At 40.6% G+C, this 20,521-nt stretch overlaps 1 protein-coding gene across 2 annotated transcripts in view; it reads right to left on the bottom strand.

Moving 5' to 3' along the window:
* Positions 1 to 2,331: 2,331 nt before the first annotated feature.
* DUSP22 (dual specificity phosphatase 22) overlaps positions 2,332 to 20,521 on the bottom strand; it is a 43,466-nt gene continuing 25,276 nt past the window's right edge. For both annotated transcript variants that reach the window (XM_015618044.3, XM_019005662.2), the window contains 4 exons: positions 16,086 to 16,135; positions 10,726 to 10,800; positions 9,024 to 9,195; positions 2,332 to 6,168 (listed from right to left, as the gene is read on the bottom strand). In XM_015618044.3, coding sequence (XP_015473530.1) covers positions 5,983 to 6,168; positions 9,024 to 9,195; positions 10,726 to 10,800; positions 16,086 to 16,135 — 483 coding nt within the window. In that variant the 3' untranslated portion in view covers positions 2,332 to 5,982. The remainder of the gene's footprint in view (positions 6,169 to 9,023; positions 9,196 to 10,725; positions 10,801 to 16,085; positions 16,136 to 20,521) is intronic.

Here is a 20,521-nt window from a genome sequence, read left to right as displayed (position 1 = left end):
TATATACTCTTTCAGTATACCTCCTCCCAGGTCTCAGGTTTATGCTTCTTTACAAGTCACCTGAGCTAAGCCACTATCCATCCCAGCCAGTTCAGTTCCCATATTATGGAGGATACAATCCTGCACATTCATAATTGTCTCATCTAAAATGGAAACTGGGCGCAGGTCTGCCTGAAAATCCCACTTTTTGAGGCTGCTTGCAAGTGAGTTTCAGTCCCAGTTCACTGCAGATGTGTTTGGCTCACATGAGCAGAACCAAGTCTCCTACAACAGCTCAGGTCTGAGCTATGCAGCTGTTCAATAGCAAAAGGACACCTCTTGCTCACACTTCATTAATGCCCACTCCTAATATTTACACTAGAAACTACATGGAAAACTACAGGAAGTCACCTTACTACTCACAAGGTACTCACTTTCGGTAAACCGCAGTTGGCATAATTTGCTAGGGCAAAGCACACATTCAAATATCAAGGAAGAATTTGTTCCTTGTCTGAGGGCAGAATAATAATGTTGGACAGAACAGCTAAACGTAGCAGTGAAATAGTTAAGCACAGGAGCTGGGCCACATGGAAAACAAGACCCACATTTAAAGCTCTGCTGGGGACAAAGTGTGAAATTACCTGTTTCTGTCACATGCCTTGTGTCTCCAGGGGTATCTACAGAAACACTGCACACTCCAACATCATCTTCCTCATGCTAGTATTTTCTACAGACCATCATCATTTTCCCTCTGCCAATGCAATCTTCTTGAGAAGGTGGAAGGACTCTCATGATTTGCTGGCAAAGCCAAAACTCCTTATGAGGTTATATGCACATCTAAGGACATGCAGGCTTTCCCTCTACTTCCCTCTACATCCTCAACTGCATGGTGGGACAGGACTCCAGGCATCCGATCAAAAGTGCCACTTCCCAGAACTCACGAGAGTTCCATATAACACCAGAGGGAATGAGACACACAGTCAGGAACAGCAATACAACACCATGGTTCCAGCACAATTTTTGCATGTGATTTGGTTAAAAATTACCCTTGAAAAGTACTGAGTGGTCAAAGGGAAGATTAAGCAGTAAAGTACTTTTCATTTGGAAACTGCTGTTTTTCTTCAGGCAGAGGAGAAGCCGTCTCTAAAACTTATGAGGTTTCCCTAGATCAGAAGGGATTATACTTTAAGCATGTGTTTTGTCTCAGCAATGTCATAGCACATATATCTAAGACACTGCTATGGATAACAGATGGGAGAAAGAAGGCAATCACACTACTAATTCAAGTGCCAGGTAGCAGGCTGTACTGAATTTAAAGTCTCTTCATAGAAAGACATGAAGAGGACTAAAACACACATTAATAAAATTTGAGCCATCCCATTTACACTGAAGATTAATAATGCATTATGTATTATGAAATGTATTTGAACAAGGTGCATCTATCACTTTCAGAGTTATCTACAGGCACATCTACTTTATTCTGGTGGAGGGTATTACTGATTAGTTGAATGCCCAATATTCCTTAGGAATTACCATCCACACATTCCCAATAGTATATAAAATAACAAGTGCTGGGAGAGGAAGGAGAGTGAAAAAAGAGAAGACTCAAGACGCACTATGCCTGAGCATCCAATTCTGCCTCTGTGATAAGGGAGTCCCCACTGCAAAAACAGTTCAGCCTTCAGCAATTATTGAAGTGGCTAAGAGATCTGTCTACAATCTGACTGATTATACTTTCAGATTGGTGGGCTTTTTGGTTCAGGTTTGGATTCTTTTTTTTTTTTTTTCAATTGCCCAAATGTCAGAAATACTCTCTTAGCAGAGGAAATGTCAAACCAGAAATTCTGTGAGCTATCTGTGGGAATTTGAACGGGGCATTTCCTCCCTTACACTATGTTTTTTAATGTTTTCCCCTGAGAATCATCTGCCACTTACATCAGCTTCCTCTGACAGACCACTACTGAGAGCCTTGAGTGCTGGCAGCCTGAAAATCAGGTAAGTTTTACAGCTGATTAAGCCCTAAATCAGTGTGCTATGGAAAAGAAGGTATTTCAAAATAATAAAAATGTTGTATTCACATGCAATGATGGGCCAGCAACAATCAGTAAGACAGCAACATGCAAGATCCTCTTGGGAGACTACCAAAAGGTGCTTGTGCTGAAGATTCTTGAACTCACCTGGAAGAACTCAGTGAACAGAGGGGAAGCTTCAAGAAGTCTGTGTGCAGGAGAATAAAGTAATCTAAACACCAAAATGAGTTAGTCTTGTACTCTTAGTGTACCTGCAGGGATACAAACAGTGAGTAGAAGCCTTCTGGACACTATTACTGATTTCAAGAAATACAAAAGCAGATCAGGTGTTAACATTTAATTTTATTTATAAAAAAATTGTAGAACGTATTAAATACAAACATTTGGAAAAAGCAATCAAGGCTTCACTAAGATGCCCAGGAAGAGGAAGACAGAGAATCAAGAAGCTTACCAGATTTAAGAGTTTTTAAACTAGTGGAATAATTGCTATAATTTTTCACTGACATCTTTATAGGTGGTGGCCATTATAGCAACCAAAGTTATTATCCCTTTTAAAAAACAGATATGATTTGTCATATCTTCCCACTCAATCACAAAATGTAAGGAAGCAACTTTTTCCAGGTTAAAAAACAGAGTAATAAATACTATTAATGCATTTACCCATTACCTACATTCTATAACACTAGACATTTGCTTATAATCACACATGGATATCAAGTTTAGCCCAAAAAAAAAATCGATTATACATTTCAAATCTGGATATCCAATAAGGTATTATAAACTTTATACATTTTCCAGTGAACATCAAAATGAGGACAGTGCTTTGAAGTACAGAAACAAAATAACTGAATGCATCATCTACACTACAAAGGCCAACTACTTAAGAGGTGAATTGGATCTACTCATGTTCCAGATAGCTTGAAAGTCCTACAAATTGCCACTGAAAGGCTGGCTGGAAGACAAATCATGTCACATTCTCAGTCTGAGTTAGCTCCTCTCCCTGTCTAAAAGGCTAAAGGTGAGAACTGTAGCTCTCTCTCCTGCACCCGTGGTAATTAGGGAGTAAACCATCATTCTGCTTTCTACGTGGGCAAACCAGATTCCAGTTCTCTTAGACTGCTGTTGCTCTTACACTGCTCTTACCTGCAGTATGCAGTACACATAGACCACTACACAAGATGTTGAAGGCAGAGATTGCAGAAAGTACCCTTTCTGCCTTTCAGAAAGAGAGAAGCACTTTCACTCACTGACAATACGGCATTGCCTCCGTCTTCCCAGCTTACCCTGCATCTGCTTTGGAGCTGCAGCATAACGCACATTGATGTGGCTACATGGCCCTAAAGCCAAACTCAGTTCCAAAAAAAATCCTGTTCAGGGGACTGACTCTTTGGAGATAACCAAACTATTTTAAAAAAATGAGTGCAGATTAATCTTGGACACATGAAAATTAACAGATGTCTCCCATACTACCTTGTATGCATCAGAACAGTAAAAGAACTGCCAACTTACCAGCACCCACAGCTTTACTACTGAAAGGACAAGAGTGCCAGGAGTACTATAGGATACACAGTGCTGGCAGCCTGCTACAGGATGGACTGGCTGGATACCTGCAAGACCACAGGCAGAATAGTTCTGACAAAGCTGCCCTTTGGGGATGGGCTGACGCTGCCCTACATATCCTATTATGAGTAGAGGGCTGAACAAATGGACCCGCATCCTGAACGTGTGTCAGACCCTGTTACCGAGGAAAACATTTTCCAATTATCACATCTACCCTCAGAGCACTGAAGGGACTGCCAATGTGGGCACCATTGGGCTGGAATTGTTAAGCAGACAATTATTTGCAGATCAACATCTTAAGGAACAGCTAAATACCTCTCTTACCAGGCAATCACAGAGCAACTGCTGGATATACCAAACAGGCAGTGCTTCTCTCAGCTGCAAGCTTGAAAACAAGGTCAGTTCCAGCACTTTTTCCAAATCCAGCAACATCCCTTACTGCAACAAAGATATGATTATCCTGCTCTCATCATGCTCAGTACACTTAGAGCACTTAGTGCAATGAGAACCCTGATGCAGGCTTGACCTCAGATGAAGTGGACAGGTCAGTTCCACGCCATTCCCTTTTCTCCTTTTCGGCAATTATTGATATGCACAACCCGTACTTCAAAAGCCATAACATATTTTTTTTTAAGATACTTAACAACAGATATTTAACAGCCAGAGTTTACTTGACCCAAAAGCCTCGCTCCCATCCAAAGAATTCACTGCCACCTGCAAGCAGGAAATCACATCTAGAAGAATCGTGTAAAGGAATGGGAGGCCAGAGTACAAAGAAATTGAAAGAGACACGGCAATCTATTTAGTCTGCTCATTGTTTCTCACTCAGTGCTCAGCTTTTAGCATGATATACACCACACTTGAACAAATGAAGGGCTTGGTTTTACTTTTCTATCTTGGCTGTTTGGGTGGTACTTTTTATTTTCTAGAATCTTCAAGAAAAGTGGGCCTTCCATCCTCCAAGTCAAAGACAAGAAATCATGATCTTGGCATCAGGGCCACCCCACATTACACCATCAGAAATCAATACACTGCCCAGCATCCCTACTGACATGTTTCAAGTTACACTCTTACACGCTGCTTGAATCAGGCAAATGGCTCCATTCCAGAAACACACAAATGTTACCAAGAGTGGAGTATGGCCCCTAGTTTCAACCTAGTTAAAAATATATTGTACAAATGCATTCCTATAAATCTGATCACAGCAAAATATATAGTGGTGTTTAAATGGCAGGGAAGTTGAATTCCAACAACTCAATCTTTAAGCCAGTGCGAAATATGGGCAATTTTAAAAATAAACAATAAACTTCTCAAATACAGACATCTGTGAAATATACATGCACACGCACACTCTCGCACGCACACGCACCCACTTACTTCACTCAGTGTTAGATTAAGATTACACAAGGCAATTTTCAAGGTTGCATTTACAACCACAATGACAAGAACAGCATTTTTGAGGTAGCTGAAGTCAAAGAGCAAACCACAGCACAAGCAAAGAAACAGGTGCTCGCACTCACACCGAGCCCACTCTTTGGAGACACGTTATCGTGTGCGCAGGGGCGCGTGCTGAAGAGGCACGTGTTCCATGGGGAATGAAGTTCAGCAGCTCTGGAGACATGATAGACTATTCTCCAGAAAAGTTTATGTTGGGAAGACCAGATGCACAGTCAAGGGACCATGGCTTAAATCACTGCACATCAGCTGAGCTGTGGTAACAGCCTGGGTGCTCTTGGTCTGTGGCAGCTCTGCCGACAGTTCAGTCTCACGGGCACTGAAGCAAAGAAAACTGTGGCGGTTGAAGGTGTTATTACTCAGAGCTGTCTGTCCCACTTCTCTCCTACATGCCACTGCTGGGGGAAAGGTACTTGGGCCCCTGTCTCACCTGCTCCAGCTTTCAGCCTAGCATTCAAGTTCACACCCACATCCACGCTATTACTCGCCAATGGACCGTGAACAGGAGCAGCAGAGACACAGACTTGAGTTCCCCTCTTCAGGGGCAGTAACACCTTTGCCACACTAAGAGTGCAGAGATGCCAAACTGCCACAGCTTGGATCACCAGACCTCATCTCTCCAAGCCCTTTGCTAGCCTACAACAAGAGGAGTTGAGCTAACCTCACAGCAAATGCCAGGCAATGTGGGCAGAAGGGGATTTAGCTGTGGCTGGCAGACAAAATTCCTCAGCCACAGTAACTGGATCCTGTCTCTGGGCATAAACAGAGCTTGATCCTGCCCAAATTACAAAACTGTGTGAAACACACTCATACACACACACACACATAATGTCATCAAGAAGCTTTCTATAAATCAACATTTTGCATGGTTTACTGCTGAAAGTTTTAAAAATGGGATGGAAAACATGGCAAGATGTTCTGCAAAAGTAGAAAGAAAAAAAAAATCGACCTCTTGTGATTAGGTCTCTGTTGTGTAGTTGCTGTATGAGAGTGATGGCACAGATGAGAAGTTGTTATTCCACTGCCTTCCTCCAGTAGTCTGGTGCAACTCTGCCTGCTCTTTGTATTTGCTCAGAAGATTTTTGGCTTCTTGCAGATCCTGAGAAGAGTTTTCCCCATATTCTTCTTTCAGCCACTGCCTGAACTGCGGAAATTGAAAATACATACACAAAATGTTGAAACAGTACAATGAAATTGATGGAGAAGTAATTCTTCTTCCTGTCCTACAGAATTTCAATAACCTTTAGGATCATATGCAGTTTAAAGAAAAGCACTCCAAATATTCCATGTCCTTCAACAGCAGCACAGAATGCACAGCACAGGGACACATATTTGAAATCAATGAGACTCTTTACATCTCCTGAAATGACACATCTGTGGAACAGCTTGGCTGACTGGAGTAATACAGAATAAGGAACATCTGCTGGGAAAGGACATCCTGGACTTAAAATCTCCCTGTTCCTGCTGCATATACAAACAATAAGAGGAATTAGCGTGGAAGCCAATATGATCAGCCAACTTGCCCAAGTCACAACTGGCTACAAGAAGGTTGAAGATCAGAAAGTGAACCACTCTTATAGTTCTTTTTTTATCTTGAGCCCACAAATACCAGTAGTAAAAAATGTAATGTGGATATCCTCATAGGTGTCTTCTAGGAAGAAACAGTCCATGAGTTTTACAAGCTATAGAATAGGACCCCATATGTTATTGATATGAATGACTGAATATGATACATGGTAGCATATGTAGCAGGCCCAGCTGATGGTCAGTCTAGCTCTGTATCCTGCTCTGTGAGTAACCAGATATAAATGATGAGGAAAGAAGCAAGCAATGGCAGGGCAATGGCAGGTCCCAAATGCTGGGACCTTTTCCCTGGCTATTTCCTCAGCTTGCAGCAATTTTCAGCTCAGGTGCTTTCCGAGGCTGAGGCAGTATCTTTGTGTTTGATAACACAAATGAATTCTTTTATCATGAGATCTCATTTTAAACCCACTTCTTTTTTTTTTTTTTGCTACAAGATATCAGTATGCCAACAAGCTCCACCAGCGAATATTGTATAAATCCCCTGCTGCTTTTCCTTGACTTGGACCTGCCAACAGATAACTCTGTCTCATAGGAAAGAGTGGAAATTGCACATGTTCACTTTTTCTACCCACTCAGCTCTGACACTTCTTTACATACTGGAGAACTTGAGTCCAGCTGAGGACACTTGTAGCTGAGGAACTGTCCAATTCCTGACAAATTTGTTGAGCTTATCTGCAGAAGCATCTAGTAAACACAGACTCAAACAGTTGTGTCCCAGTGGGTATAATGTTAATTTTCCAAATCTTAACCTTCATAGCTTTGTTCTGTTTGGGGCTCATGAAGAAGCTCGATCCATAAAGATCATTTACTAGGACACTGGGAGACAAGACCTTAACATAGAAACTTCCTCCCATTCCTTAAAGAGGTGGAATTTTGGAACAGGTGCAAACTGTGTCTGACCTTAGTGACTAAACCTCATCCTATAAGACCAAGATCTAGAGGACAACATTCCAGAGAGCCCACAGGATACCACCACCCTTTAGTGGCACAGCAAAACTCCAAATGCTGCTGAAATCTGAAAAAAGTTAACGCCCTTGGCAGATGGCATCATTCCACTGAAATCAGGTGTGTAAACAGACACCTGCTAAGGATGTGGTTGCTTTTAAGAGACAGTAAGAAAGCACAGCCCAGCCAGTGAATACAGGTGGATACTTCTTTTTGCAACCTACTGCCTCCCCCTCAGTGAATAAAGACAGAATGCGCAGTCCATAGTGGATGAAAAAAGAGAGACGTTACTGTCTTTATCAGGCTATTTGCATACAGCCTTAATTGTCATTGCTGTTAGACCAAACCAATTAGAGTAGAAATGACTGTAAGGGAGGAAGGAGACAAGTCTGGAAAGTCCCTCTCTGACTTTTGTCTCTTAAAAATCACTTATTCTACCATGTACACCAGTTCCAAACGATCCAGGAAACATTCAGTTAAATATTAAAAAAAAGCAAATATTTACAGTTGCTAACTGCATCATGCAAAACAAACGGTAATTTCTAAACTCTGAGCTTTCGGCAGCAGAATGACAGGGATGGAATTAAAAAAAAAAAAACAACATCCTTTGTCTCATGTATTTTGCTTTCTGACTTTGGTTTGCCTCTGTTGTTGTTGTTTTTAATAAGCACAATAGGCACAAAAGCCCACAAAACAACAACATGCTGAGCAATGGAAAATGGAAGGGACGGCCGCAGTAGGTTGGTAACATAAGTGGAAGTCACCAATCACCCACAGGGAACAGGTCTTTTGCGTAGGATGGGGTTTTCCTGGAGTAAGAAACTGATTTTTGTTCTATGAAACCCTTGGGCATGAAATACTATGAAATACTCTTTCACTGATTCTCCTAGTCCTACAAAACCTTCCAAGGCTAATTAAGAAAAAAAAAAGGTCAGATCTAAACATCAGAAAATTTATTAAGTCTTAGCCACAGAAGGTGGGAGAGGGGTCACAATACACAAATCGTAACAAGGACTTAGTTTAACTCCTGCACAGGAAAAATTTGTGATGATGATTTCTTTCCTGCCTATTATTCCACAAGAATGTGTTGGGGGGAAACCCACTGCTTTTATACAACTGGTAGAACATAGCACTTTCTGCTGGGTTCTGATAACTCACCCTTTACCTTTCACCCCTCTAAAGGTGTTAATCTTGAACTGTGTCTTAGCTCACAAGATGCAACCACTAGGTTGACAGCAAGGTTGGGCAGGAGTTGTTTAGGTGCTGTGCTTCATCCCTTCTCCCATCCAGCATTCCCTGATACCTTCAGATCTATCAGTATCTCCTCCATGGAGCAGGCTGGGCTAAGGTTTTTGCCCTCAAGGCAAAAACGGGGAGTCAGATAAATCACACAGACCACAAAATAATGAGAAGCAGCCCATGATCTGACTTGGAGTCGTGTTTCACAGCTCTTTTTTGTTGTTCCTGTACCTGATCAACATCGTGTTTTTCAAATTCCTGTAGCTGTCTCTGGAAGCCCATGTTTGGATTGGCGCAGGATCTCGCTGCGCGGACAACAGACAGTGCATCTTCCCAGCCAAAGTCTGTGATGGTCATGATGTAGGCAACCACCAGTGTGACACTCCTGGAGACACCTGCAAGGCTGCATGGAAAAGGGGGTGAAATACACTGAAGCAGTGCCATACTTCACTATAACTGTCACTAAAAGCATCACTTCTCAACATCACAGCAGACTGCTGTGTTGCTTGCCATGAGGAAGAAATATTACAATATTTGAGTTAAATAGTATTGGTGCTGCTTTTTCAAATGCAACAGAAAAAAATCTACATGATCAAGAAAGTGTATTTTGAGTGGTAATTCATATGTGGCTGAAAAGGAAGAAATAAGCATGAAGTAGTCATGCTAAAAATACACAAAAGCAGGGGAGAGTGCACACATTCTAAGTTAGATTTTTGTTTTAAAAAGGCAGAAGTCACCCACTTTCTTTATTCTGTTTATATAGATCAGAGCAGTGAAATAAGACTGTTTCCTCTCCACCATGAATAAAGGCTGCAATTTCATGAGGCCAAAATGAACTTTAACTGAACCAATAAGTGGTACATATGTCTGGTTGCTCGAGTTCCTCTTTCTGTTATCCACTGCATTGAGCAGATTAAATTCTCAGGACTCCAGTTTGCCCAGAGAAAAAGTTGGGATAGATTAAGAATCATTCATTATGCCTGGTTGGACAACACTGAACAAACTCAGAACTATTTCTATTGGGAGCATAAAGAATGTGTTAAAGTTATATTTACCAAAATAAAAAGAAAGATTTACCAGACTCTTTCACCATTTAATGTTTCTGAAATACTTCACAAATTTAAATATATATATTTTTTAAAACTCTGTCAGTACTCAGACTACTTATTCCTGTTTTCCATACATGAAGACTGACCAAATGGCTCGTGAGCAGCCCTGTCATGAGTCAATAGCAAAGTGAGGATTTATGCTCAGGGCCTGTGTACAAGTCCAGTGTTCAAATCACGAGATGACTCTGATTCCCAGTACAGACTCAGGTATGTCCCTTGGACATACAGCACAAAGACCACAACCAATAGCAGAGAGTGAGAAAAAACCCAGAGTGGGATTTCCTTTTCTATTCTTCACAGTCCCAGGAGCATCTCTCCAATCAGGGTCTTGCTATTAACAAATACAACATTTGAATGCTTCAGCAGTTTAAAGAAAAGAAAGAGGGAAAAAAAATCAATTTCTATTCAGATAGGGTTTTTTTAACAACTCTGAAGTCACCAAAACAGTTGTTAAAGAAATGAATGAAATTATTAGGATTATGGAAATCACATTTAGAAATCCAGTGATTAAAATGATGGGAAATAAATAATATGTCTCTAGCCAACACATTCCTAGTCAAATCAATCCTATAAAAATATTTGATAAGAGAAGGTCAAGAATAATTTCTTAGGCTCCTTTCATCTCCAAGCAGCTGCTCACCCCAGAGACTCAGAAGTCCTAGCATAAGGCTTTAATAGCATTTGCAAATCTTCTGGGGCTTTTTGAATAAAGGGGGCAATTCAATCCAAGAGGTTTTGCTACCACTACTTTATTAAAATTATGAACATCCAAATCAAGATAGAGAAACCCTTAAAAAGTTTATTTTAGCAAGGAGTATACATACCAATGAACTAAGCAGCCTTCACCTGTGAGCCGGCACTCATGGATAAATTTGATGCTCTCTCTGAAATGCCTTGCTCTGAAAACAAAAGCAGAAGGGGGATAAAGAAAGTGCTGTATTTAGTAAAATCACTACTTAGAAAGAAAGAAATATATCCGAAAGCTCACTTCACACTGTTTCTAGAATTTAGAACTGAATACAGGTTGTACAAAGTAAAAGTTATTGTCTGCCAACGAAACACAAAACTCAGCAGCAGAAGTTATCCACCATTCTATCAGAGTAAGAAACTGGTATTTTAGGCAGTACAGTGTGCTAAACTTTATTCTGATGATTGTCAAGTCTGTATTTCAGTTTGTGCTTGATTCTTCTTTGAAGCAGTGACTTGGCCTCACATGTCCTTGTGTGCTCAGAGGGAACTCAGCACAACTACACGAGCAGTTCTCCAGACATAATGTCTCACACAGAGACACCACCTGCTACCTTATGCTTAACTTTACCTCCTCCTCCTTCAAGCCATGTGCTAGGGCATATCTAAACATTAAGACTTTCTGCTTGTCTATGTGAAACCACTCCCTTTTGTCTCTGCAATGAAAAAATGCTCAATTCAAGCCCTGTTTTCTTTAGTTCCTTTCAGACAGCAGTACCCCTTCTGCCCATATTCAGGGTGTCAGCCTACAGCCCGCCTGTTTTAAAGCAGCAGAGGAGAAAATGTAGAGAAAGACTCTGTTTGCAAACGTTAGGGTTTACAATCTCATTATCCTTTACACATGCCCCTTTCACTTTAAGTAGGGCATAGTGAAGGATAGCACGTGGGCAGCTGTCATCATCTGAGTAAATATGTAGCACTGCCTCTTTGCATCCCAGTTCCAAGTTGCTCACCCTGCCTTTCTGAATGCGAAGCCTTTGGCACTGCCTGTAGTTCACCACAGTTGCAAGAAGCACCTCTTAGTTCAACAGAGCTGGAGTTCACTGTGGCCTTTGAGTGCTCTTGCAATTCAAGCTCACAAGCAGTTGCAATGTGGGCAACACAGGCAGAGGAAAGGGGTTTTTAGGGGGCAGTCATTACCAGGCCTGTTGGCAAGGGCAAACCTGAAAGCACATTGCGCTCAACACCCATGAAACACAACGTCCTGTATTCAAGATGTTTCCCCTTTCTGGGTGAATATTATACCACAAGGGTAAAAGAAAAAAACCTCAGCCCAGCACCAGCAGCCACACAAAAATCAGGAATACCCACATAAAAGGAAGCTTCCCTTCCTGCCTAACAGTGCAGCTGCTGATACTGTAAACACTCCTGACCTGAAGGACAACACTGATGCAACAGAGTGTCACTGCCTGCAGAACCTGCAAAGGCATGGATACCTAACTGGAATAAACAAAAAGAAGATCCCAAAGCCTGGGATTCCCTCTCCAATGCAGTAACTGCATCACTGGATGCAACATGGAAAACACAGCTAGAGAAGACCTAAGCAGCTTATTTGGAAAATCTCAAGGCACAATGCAATCCCAAGCTTTAGGACAGCAGGTTAACTTAGGGTTTTATGTTTCTCAAGGAACTGGTGAAGTATGTGGGCTAAGTGATGACTAAGCCTTACAAATGCACAGATTCTCGGGCTGCCACACTGATACTCTACCTCAACTGGCTGAGTTCTAACAAGTCATGGTGCTCAGGTCTGCCAGCGGAGGACAAGAGGTTTCACATAAGCAAACAGAGGACAAATGAGATCACTGGCTATGTGTGCAAGAGGTTTTGCTATTGCACAGTGAAGAGCTTAACTGAGATTGAAAGCATTCACTCAGCTGAATCTTGGTTAGGTCTGTACTCACAACCTGATCTTCTCATCTTTTCTATTTCTCTTTAGAAAATCAGGCCAGGAGGGCAGCTTCATGCACCAATGAATTAATTTCAATGGTCTCACACGTTTTGGTAAGATACTTCCAACAATCTGGTTTGAAAAGTATCTGTGACTGAGAATAACACCTTTGCAAGTCAATAAACATTGTGAACTCCATTCACCCAGTTTTCTTCACCCTCCCTCACTGCTGATGCTCAGTCTGCTGATGTGCTTTCAAGTGTGTTTACAGGCATTCATGAAAATGAGACAAGAAATAGTCAGGCCTAGAATTAGTGCTGCTCTACAGCACCCTGGCCCCTCCCCACCTTGAGCCAGAGAAAAGGAGGTCCTCCTCCACAACCATACGGCATCAGGGTCTCTTCTGGAGCCAGCAGACACAGTTGCCTAAACTCATTTTCAAAGTTATGGTAAAATCATGTTTAGATGAAAACTAAGATTGAGGACCAGTTAGCTGTGTGGCACAAAGTGCCAGGCACAAAGAAGAATGGTAAGTCTTACATTAACCACAAAACAGTTGACTATCATCTCTAACAGGAAAGCACTTGACAAATGTGTTGATTTGCAGCCCATTTGTTGGACTTCAGGACAATTTATTACATGATATCTGGCTCCTGCATCTCCCAGCTGAAAGCTGGGTCCTGAACTGCATCATCTTCACAGTGGGAAAACACCACAGGAAGAACCACCAGTACAATGCCCCTACCAGGATGTTGTAAGAGTTATCTAAACTTACGCATTAGCACGCTGCATAATTCAAAACTAGACCAAGAGCACAGTTATGATACCAGAGCTATATTTTCATCCCTTGCTAGTTGGACTTTTAGAAATATTTATAAAGGTTAAAAAAACAACATCCAAATCAGATAGGATAAAGCATCTCAATGCTTCTTTCCTCTGGTGATGTAAAAGAAAAAAATCTATGAAAATTTTCTTCTCTTAATAGGCCATCTGGCTTCTGTATTATCACCACTAAGCACCTGACTGTTGGAGGTTAATTCCTTAGAAACACGCAGCCAAAGAAAATTAACTGGAACAGGGCAGGAAGGGAAGATTTTATTTCTACAGAAGTAAGTTTTTAGTGACAAGTTCTATAGAAGATGACATTTCTGGAGCAGTTACTGGCCCAAGGTAAAATTCTCACAGACCAGGGAAAATGTTGATTTAACATCTAGGAAGTACCTTGAGTCTGAAAAGCAATTGCTTTCTTCCTATGCTTGCTAGGGGCAGAACAGGGGAGTAAAATAAAGCTTTTGAGACACTTTAGTGAACACCCACATGCTAAAAGGGGAATCCCTGCTGTATTTCCCTGGCAAGTCATCCCTCTGAGGAAAAGAGCTCCACTAAACAAGTTTTCTAGGAGCAAATGTGCATTATACACATAAGAAACCAGAGGTTCTCTTCAGAAAAACTGAAGCGCATTAAGAGCTCACAGTCCCAAAATTCAGTGGGTAAAAGGCTTCCAGTAGGTCCTTGCTGTTGAAAAACAGACAAGAGAGCAGTGTGCACCCCATCAGTTGTGCCCGTCAACCACTGCTAAGAGAACACAAGAACCTTCAATACAGGATGCTGCTTGGTTAGTTGTCTTTTCTCCCTCACACCAGCAGAATCCCTCTTTCAGAAGAAGAAGGTAGACAAGCAAAGATGTTGTAGAGGGACCAATTCCCTTTACCTGTTCCCTAGCTATCCCTCCCTCCACAGTGGGCACAGGCAGTATGGTTAACCACTCTTGATAAGACTGCATCCAGTCCTCACAGGCCAAAAAAAGACAACTTCCTCTTGCTTTCAGAAGACTGCTTGTGCAGAGCAAGCAATGGTGCTATTTGTAAGTATCATGATTTGATTTTACTTGAAGGCCTGGACTGTATAAAGTAAAAGAAGAAAAATCAGTTACTCATCAAGTTTTATTTTAAGTGATAGAATGTATCACTATTAGAAGTAATGACGTTTGCTTGCAACCACCTGATACCAAAGCAAGTATTTTAGATGCCTGCAGCGTAACAGAAACAATACTCATGCAAATATTCTATCTTCTTACAGAAGCCTTAAGAGCCTTGGTACTGCACCAGACAGCTCAAGCACAGGAGCTGGTTTTTCACTATAACTCTTTGATATTTAACAGTGAGGGAACTGTACATTGATTAATGTTCATCATAAATGCCATCCTTTCTCTTTCATCCCTTTCTCAATTATCTCTATTAACAAAGGAAGCAGATTTAGAAAACGTTGTCAAAAATGCTACACACCTCAAAATGCCAATGAACAATTAATGACATGTGAATGTTTTCCTCTAATCTCATATTAACTTTCTTTCCCAAAAAGATATTTCTTTAAATTTAATTATTTTTAGTCTAAATATTAAGGCCATGGAAGTTGTCCATGACAAAAGCAGTTAGCCATCTGCCTTCTCATTACAGACCTGAAATTTAGGGGATTAGGTTGTTTTTTATTGCGGGGTGGGGTGTGGCGCTTTTTTATTTTTTCCCTTCCCCTAGAATCATGACAGAAATGCAGAATGAAAAGGCAAATCACCACACATCAAGTGCCACACTGGAATCTTTCTAGAGTATGAGAAACACATACTCTAAAAATATCCTCCAAAAGCACGAGCCGGAATATTGCTGTGATACAAGAGAAAAGCAGTGCTGCACTTCCTTCCGTACCTACCAGGCCTCCTTCTTTTGTTTCTCTACCAAAACTTGGTAGCAGGATGTGGCTGAAACCCCCCTCATCTCTCCCCAACATAAACAGTGAGCTCTAGAAGAAAAGAGTTGGTCCCCATCCAAGTTCTTTTGTTTTGATTTCTCTTTGGAATCAAGACTTGCAATGCTCAGTTAAAACCAGGGGTAAGTCAATTAGCATTATGTGAACTTCAGCAGAGATGAGAAAGAGCAAGGCTTGGACACCCCAGTTGCAGTCCCTATGTCCTCAAGGTGAGAGTCACTGCAGGGCAGAAAACTCCCTGCCATGCCAGCTTATACTAAGAGCAGCAGGGACTTCTCAGGCAGGTTCAAGAAGTCCCCAGCAGATAGTAGGGGTAGTTTCCACACAGGGACTTTGTTTTGAAGGCCCACTGTGAGGAATTTATTTCAACCCTTGAGGCACCAGGCTTCAAAACTCTTTCAAATATTTTGTTTCATTAATGGTTGCAGTTGGCACTAAAAAAATAAAAGAAAAAAAGAAAAAAAAGAAAAAAAAAAGGAGAAAAACACAAAGATTTACAAAAACAGTGGCTAGAATAAACTGTGATTGAATTAGGCCCAGACCCACTATGGAATTCCTGAAGTTTAAGGCCATAAATGAAGAGTGTTTACATACTGAGCCTCTTACAAACACACACAAAAAGCTGGGTGAAATGAAGTGTTACTGTGTTTTCTTAAGGGATTAAGCCCCACATTTGTGTAATACTCATTAGAGATCAGAATCAGAGCTTTCAGCAAATTATAGAATAGGCATCATGGTACCATGGGATTTCTGGGGTTTTGTGATTTATTTTTAAAGAGTACTTACAAGTTCTGTGAGGGTGAGTCAGCAGCAGGAATGCACAGATACTTCATTCCCTGTGTAAAGAAGCAAAAAGGTATGAGAAGAAAAGATTCAAGTTAAACACACCACAAGTCTTGCTCTATGCTGGTGGAATATTAATGATTTTGAGGAAGCAACACCATCATTCAGACAAGCAAAGATCATCTCCTGACAGTCAGATTTTAAAACACTTGCTTTCACATTGCTAAGATACCAGCATATAGCTTAGTCATGCTTCTCCCAAGGTTCCATAGTGAGCTTTTAAAGAAAGGAGTATCTTTACTAAAAAGATCTAAACTTCTTTCTTCTTTTTCAAGAACATAATTGTTCTTACACTCCTACGAAAACAAAGTTACATCTTTTCCCACCCTTCCTTTTCTCTGAACAGATGTTACAATCTAAAACTGTGATATGCAGTTCCTTTTAAACTCACACAATCATTTTTCTTTACCTAGTCGATAAGCCAAACAAGATGTATTTCAAAGAAGAAACATGTTTGTGGTATGGATTTTGTTTTTTTATTTCTGGAAACTCTCAAGAAGGACAACCATAAAACTCAAACTTTTCTTCCACAGAGTCAGCCTCTCTTTCTTAGTTAGCTATCATAAGTTACAAGATCAAGTAGGGACCATTTCTGATGCATTAAAAATGTTACTGGATATATTTAAAATATCTATAATTAAAACAACATATCTATAATCCTATACTACTGCTTTGCATTGTCAACACTCATTTCAACTGTCATTTTATTTTCAAAGTTTTCTTTGCTCCTATGACTCTTAAAAAATAGAACACCTCTGAAAGCACTTTTAGCTGACTTCTCAAATAGGGCTTCCAAGAATACAATCTGCAGCTCAGACACACAAAAACTACATTATTCACTGGAACTCTTTTGAATTATCTCAGATGCCGAGTTATGAATTCTTCAGATGCACTTGTGAAGATAAGAATTCAAGCAAAAGGGTCATTATATAATGCACCTTAATGTAACCCTTTGTAACAATGCACACTCGTGTAATAATCCCACATGTTCAACATCACACGTGGAAAGTCGCACATTTATGCGCAAGAGATCCTTTACCAACGAGGTGGAACACAATCTGCACCCACCAGGCATTTTATTTGCCAGCTGGGGGAAGAAGAGGAATTTCCACTGCTCAAGTGTGTGGCTACCTGAGGCAGCATCATCTACAACCTCTTTGCTTTTCTGGCTCAGAAACCCCTCCGTATTTCCCCTACACACACTTAGTTTCTTCGCTTGCCATTGCACCAAGAGCAAGCCCTTTTACAAGAGATCTTGATCCCAGCACCATGACACAGCTCTGCAGGGTGCACAAACTTCACCACTATGTCACAGAGATTGTGGGAATCAATCACAGTCAGAAACATTGTGGGAAACCAGGAGGGCTACACAGCCAAAAGCTGATCTAAAACAACTTGTATAGACACATTCATTTAGAAAGATAGTGCAGCAGTAAGACTTATATTGATAGGCTGCTGAGCTAAGGATAATCAAGTATATTGACAGATTAATTATGATAATAAGCATTTGTATGACACATCTGAGAGGTTTATCTTGGACACTAGTATCGCTTTGAGTGAGTCACTCCAGTAAAATGAGGCCTGAGACCCGAAAGTAAATTTACATGCTATTCTTTCCCCATCACCTCTAGCAACTCCATACCATTGAAAAACTGAAAACTGAGGGCAGGAGATGGGTTAGCTCCAGAGTGCAGCACATGCCAGAAGGTTCGCTCCTCCAGCACACACTGACGCAAGCTGTTCTGCAGATTTCAGAAGCTATGGCACATGCTGAGTGCCTTTCACAGGCTGAGTGCAGAGGGGCTTTCAGGTCGTGTTCACTCTAAAAGCAGAAGTAGCACCAGCACAAATTTAAGACCTGCAATGTTCTTTTTTTGGTCATGGCTGGCTAATTCCAACTACTGCAAGCAAGCATGAAACCAGCCTATGAGAGACCACACATGGTCCCAAATGGCTCATCCAAAGCCTGATCCTGGACATCTTCAACACTTAAAACTTCCATTGAAGCCCACAGCTCACTTTTCACTACTGTGCTCACAAATGCTCATCCTGTTAGCTTTATTAATAAAACTTCTCAGAAAGGAGATGGTTTAACTTACTGGAATTTGGTATTTTGACTGATGTCTATCACCTGTGTTTTTGGAAAGCTGTGGTGATGGACTCCTCCCTGTGAGGAAATAATCTCACACTCAACTCAGAAATAGTTAGAGGTGGGATTTCAAAAGTACTGTGCAGTGACCTAACCCATCTCCCACAAAAATCAACAGTGAAACTCTCAGCAACTTCGAGCCAAACACAGTTTGGCCAGAGTTGGTAACTCCTGAGGATCCCACCCTACCATCTAGTTTTGTTTCTCTTGGTTAAAATAATAATTATAATAATAGGCTCAAATATCATTCATCACAATTGGATACTTGAAATTCAACACTGCCACAAGATTGTATGAGGGAGGTATTCACACATGAGACTCGGGATTCTTTGTGTAGATATTCTTACATTGATTGCTGGAATTAGATTTTCCTCACACATGCTGTATAGACTTTCTTTTTTTTTAAACATATCAGCAACAGGAAGACACTTAATTGCTGAACCCTGCTGCTTGTGGCTCTTTTTGAAAATAGAACTACCCAGGATCATAATATTTGTATATCTGTGCCCCAAGACACTACTGCCTTTCCTGTGCACATATACCCTGCAGGCACCATCGAGGAACCGTCTCAAAAGATCCTTTCAAAGCAGAACAGTTTATGCCAAGTAAACAAACAGCTACCTACAACACTTAATATAGGGTACAAAAGCATAGAAGAAAGACAGAAACACCACTATTTTTTTACCTTGCAGTTTGCTTGCCACTGTCAAACTGCAAAGCATGAAATGTTAGGTGGCAGCAATCATTGCAACGGTGACTACAACAGAGTAAGCTAAGTCGAAGACTTTTGAAGCCAGCTTCTTGTGAAAATTTCAACAGGCTCCAAATTTGTCCCTAGTCAGCAGTGTCATTAATAAACCTGAATCCAGTAGCAGATGCAATATTCCAGGTTGAATGAAAATTACATATTAATAAAGATGGAAAGACAAATACAAATTTTATGTCAACTGTATGGAAGTCTTTATTTACATCTTTTTTTTAAAATTAAGGACACTTTGTTCCCTAAGAATGACAATTCACTAAAATTATTCAGTGAAGGAAGGACAGAACAACTCAAAACAGGTATTGTGCCACTTCCCCTACACACACTAAATTAGGTGCTACAGAGCAGATACTCATTTCAAAACATGGTATTTGTTCGAAACAAAGGGAAAAGCTCACAGAGCACAAAAACTGATGAAAAGAGAAACACCATTTAAAATCCTATACAAAGCAATACATCCCCTTTATTTAATGAGTATTCTTGCATATATACTGTTATTCAAACATTTCTTCAGCTGACAGCTATGCCAGTCATGCTTTATCTCTCCAAATATGCTTTTCCTCAGAGTATCCAATTAAAATCTATTGAACGAGCCTTTTAAATTATACAGAATCTATTTATATTATTAGGTAATATAACATCCCAAACATATGGAATGGGTACAGACCCAAACTTCTAGGGCAATGAGATGCCAAACACAGCATTTTTCTGCTCTTCTCAATTCACTACTACTTTCCACTTGTTAATCTGAAATCACTGCTCACTTTCCTTTCTCCATCAATCACCTTCACCACCAAACACCCATCCCTTCCAACACACACACACACCCCGGACCTTTTGCTCATTGCTCACATGGAGATCCAAACTGATGCCCCCATCAAAGAAAGCAGTGCTTCCACTTCTTTTGGTGTATTTAACCTGTTAACATTGTCCCCAAAAAATCACTAAAATAAAATATAATTTACTTGTTTTCTGTTTCAGCAGAGTAACCACCAAAACTAGATTTCTCTCGTAGGCCCTGAAACTGAGTGCTGCAGTTGAACCGATACAGTGAGAGCTAACAAAACTAGGGCAAGTATTCAGATTTCAAGATTGTCAAAGTTGAAACAAGGGAGAGTTAAGTAAAATTTCTAAAATTCACTGTTATTTGAGAAACAACAACAACACTTGTGTAATTTCATCACAGATTCCGGAATTAATAAGTCAGTTCTGCTGCAGTGAATATCAAGGGATTAAACCAGATTTCAGGTGCATACATATATGTGCAGAAGCTTTACACTACAGTCAATAGGGTAGTAATGGAATTCTGTCAATATTCAAATTTCTAATTATTTTAGAGGTTGATCTACTAAGGTTGGAAACTGAACGGTTATGTCACATTTGGAAAAGTCAGTAAGACTAAAGAACAAGACTTCGTCAATATCATTGGCTTTTCAAAAAGATAATTAAATATCTGTTATTAAACAG

This window comes from Parus major, chromosome 2 (genome assembly GCF_001522545.3).
Source record: "Parus major isolate Abel chromosome 2, Parus_major1.1, whole genome shotgun sequence".
NCBI classification, from domain to species: domain Eukaryota; kingdom Metazoa; phylum Chordata; class Aves; order Passeriformes; family Paridae; genus Parus; species Parus major.
The sequence above is the reverse complement of the archived record's forward strand: the minus strand, read 5'-3'. Positions and strand labels throughout refer to the sequence as shown.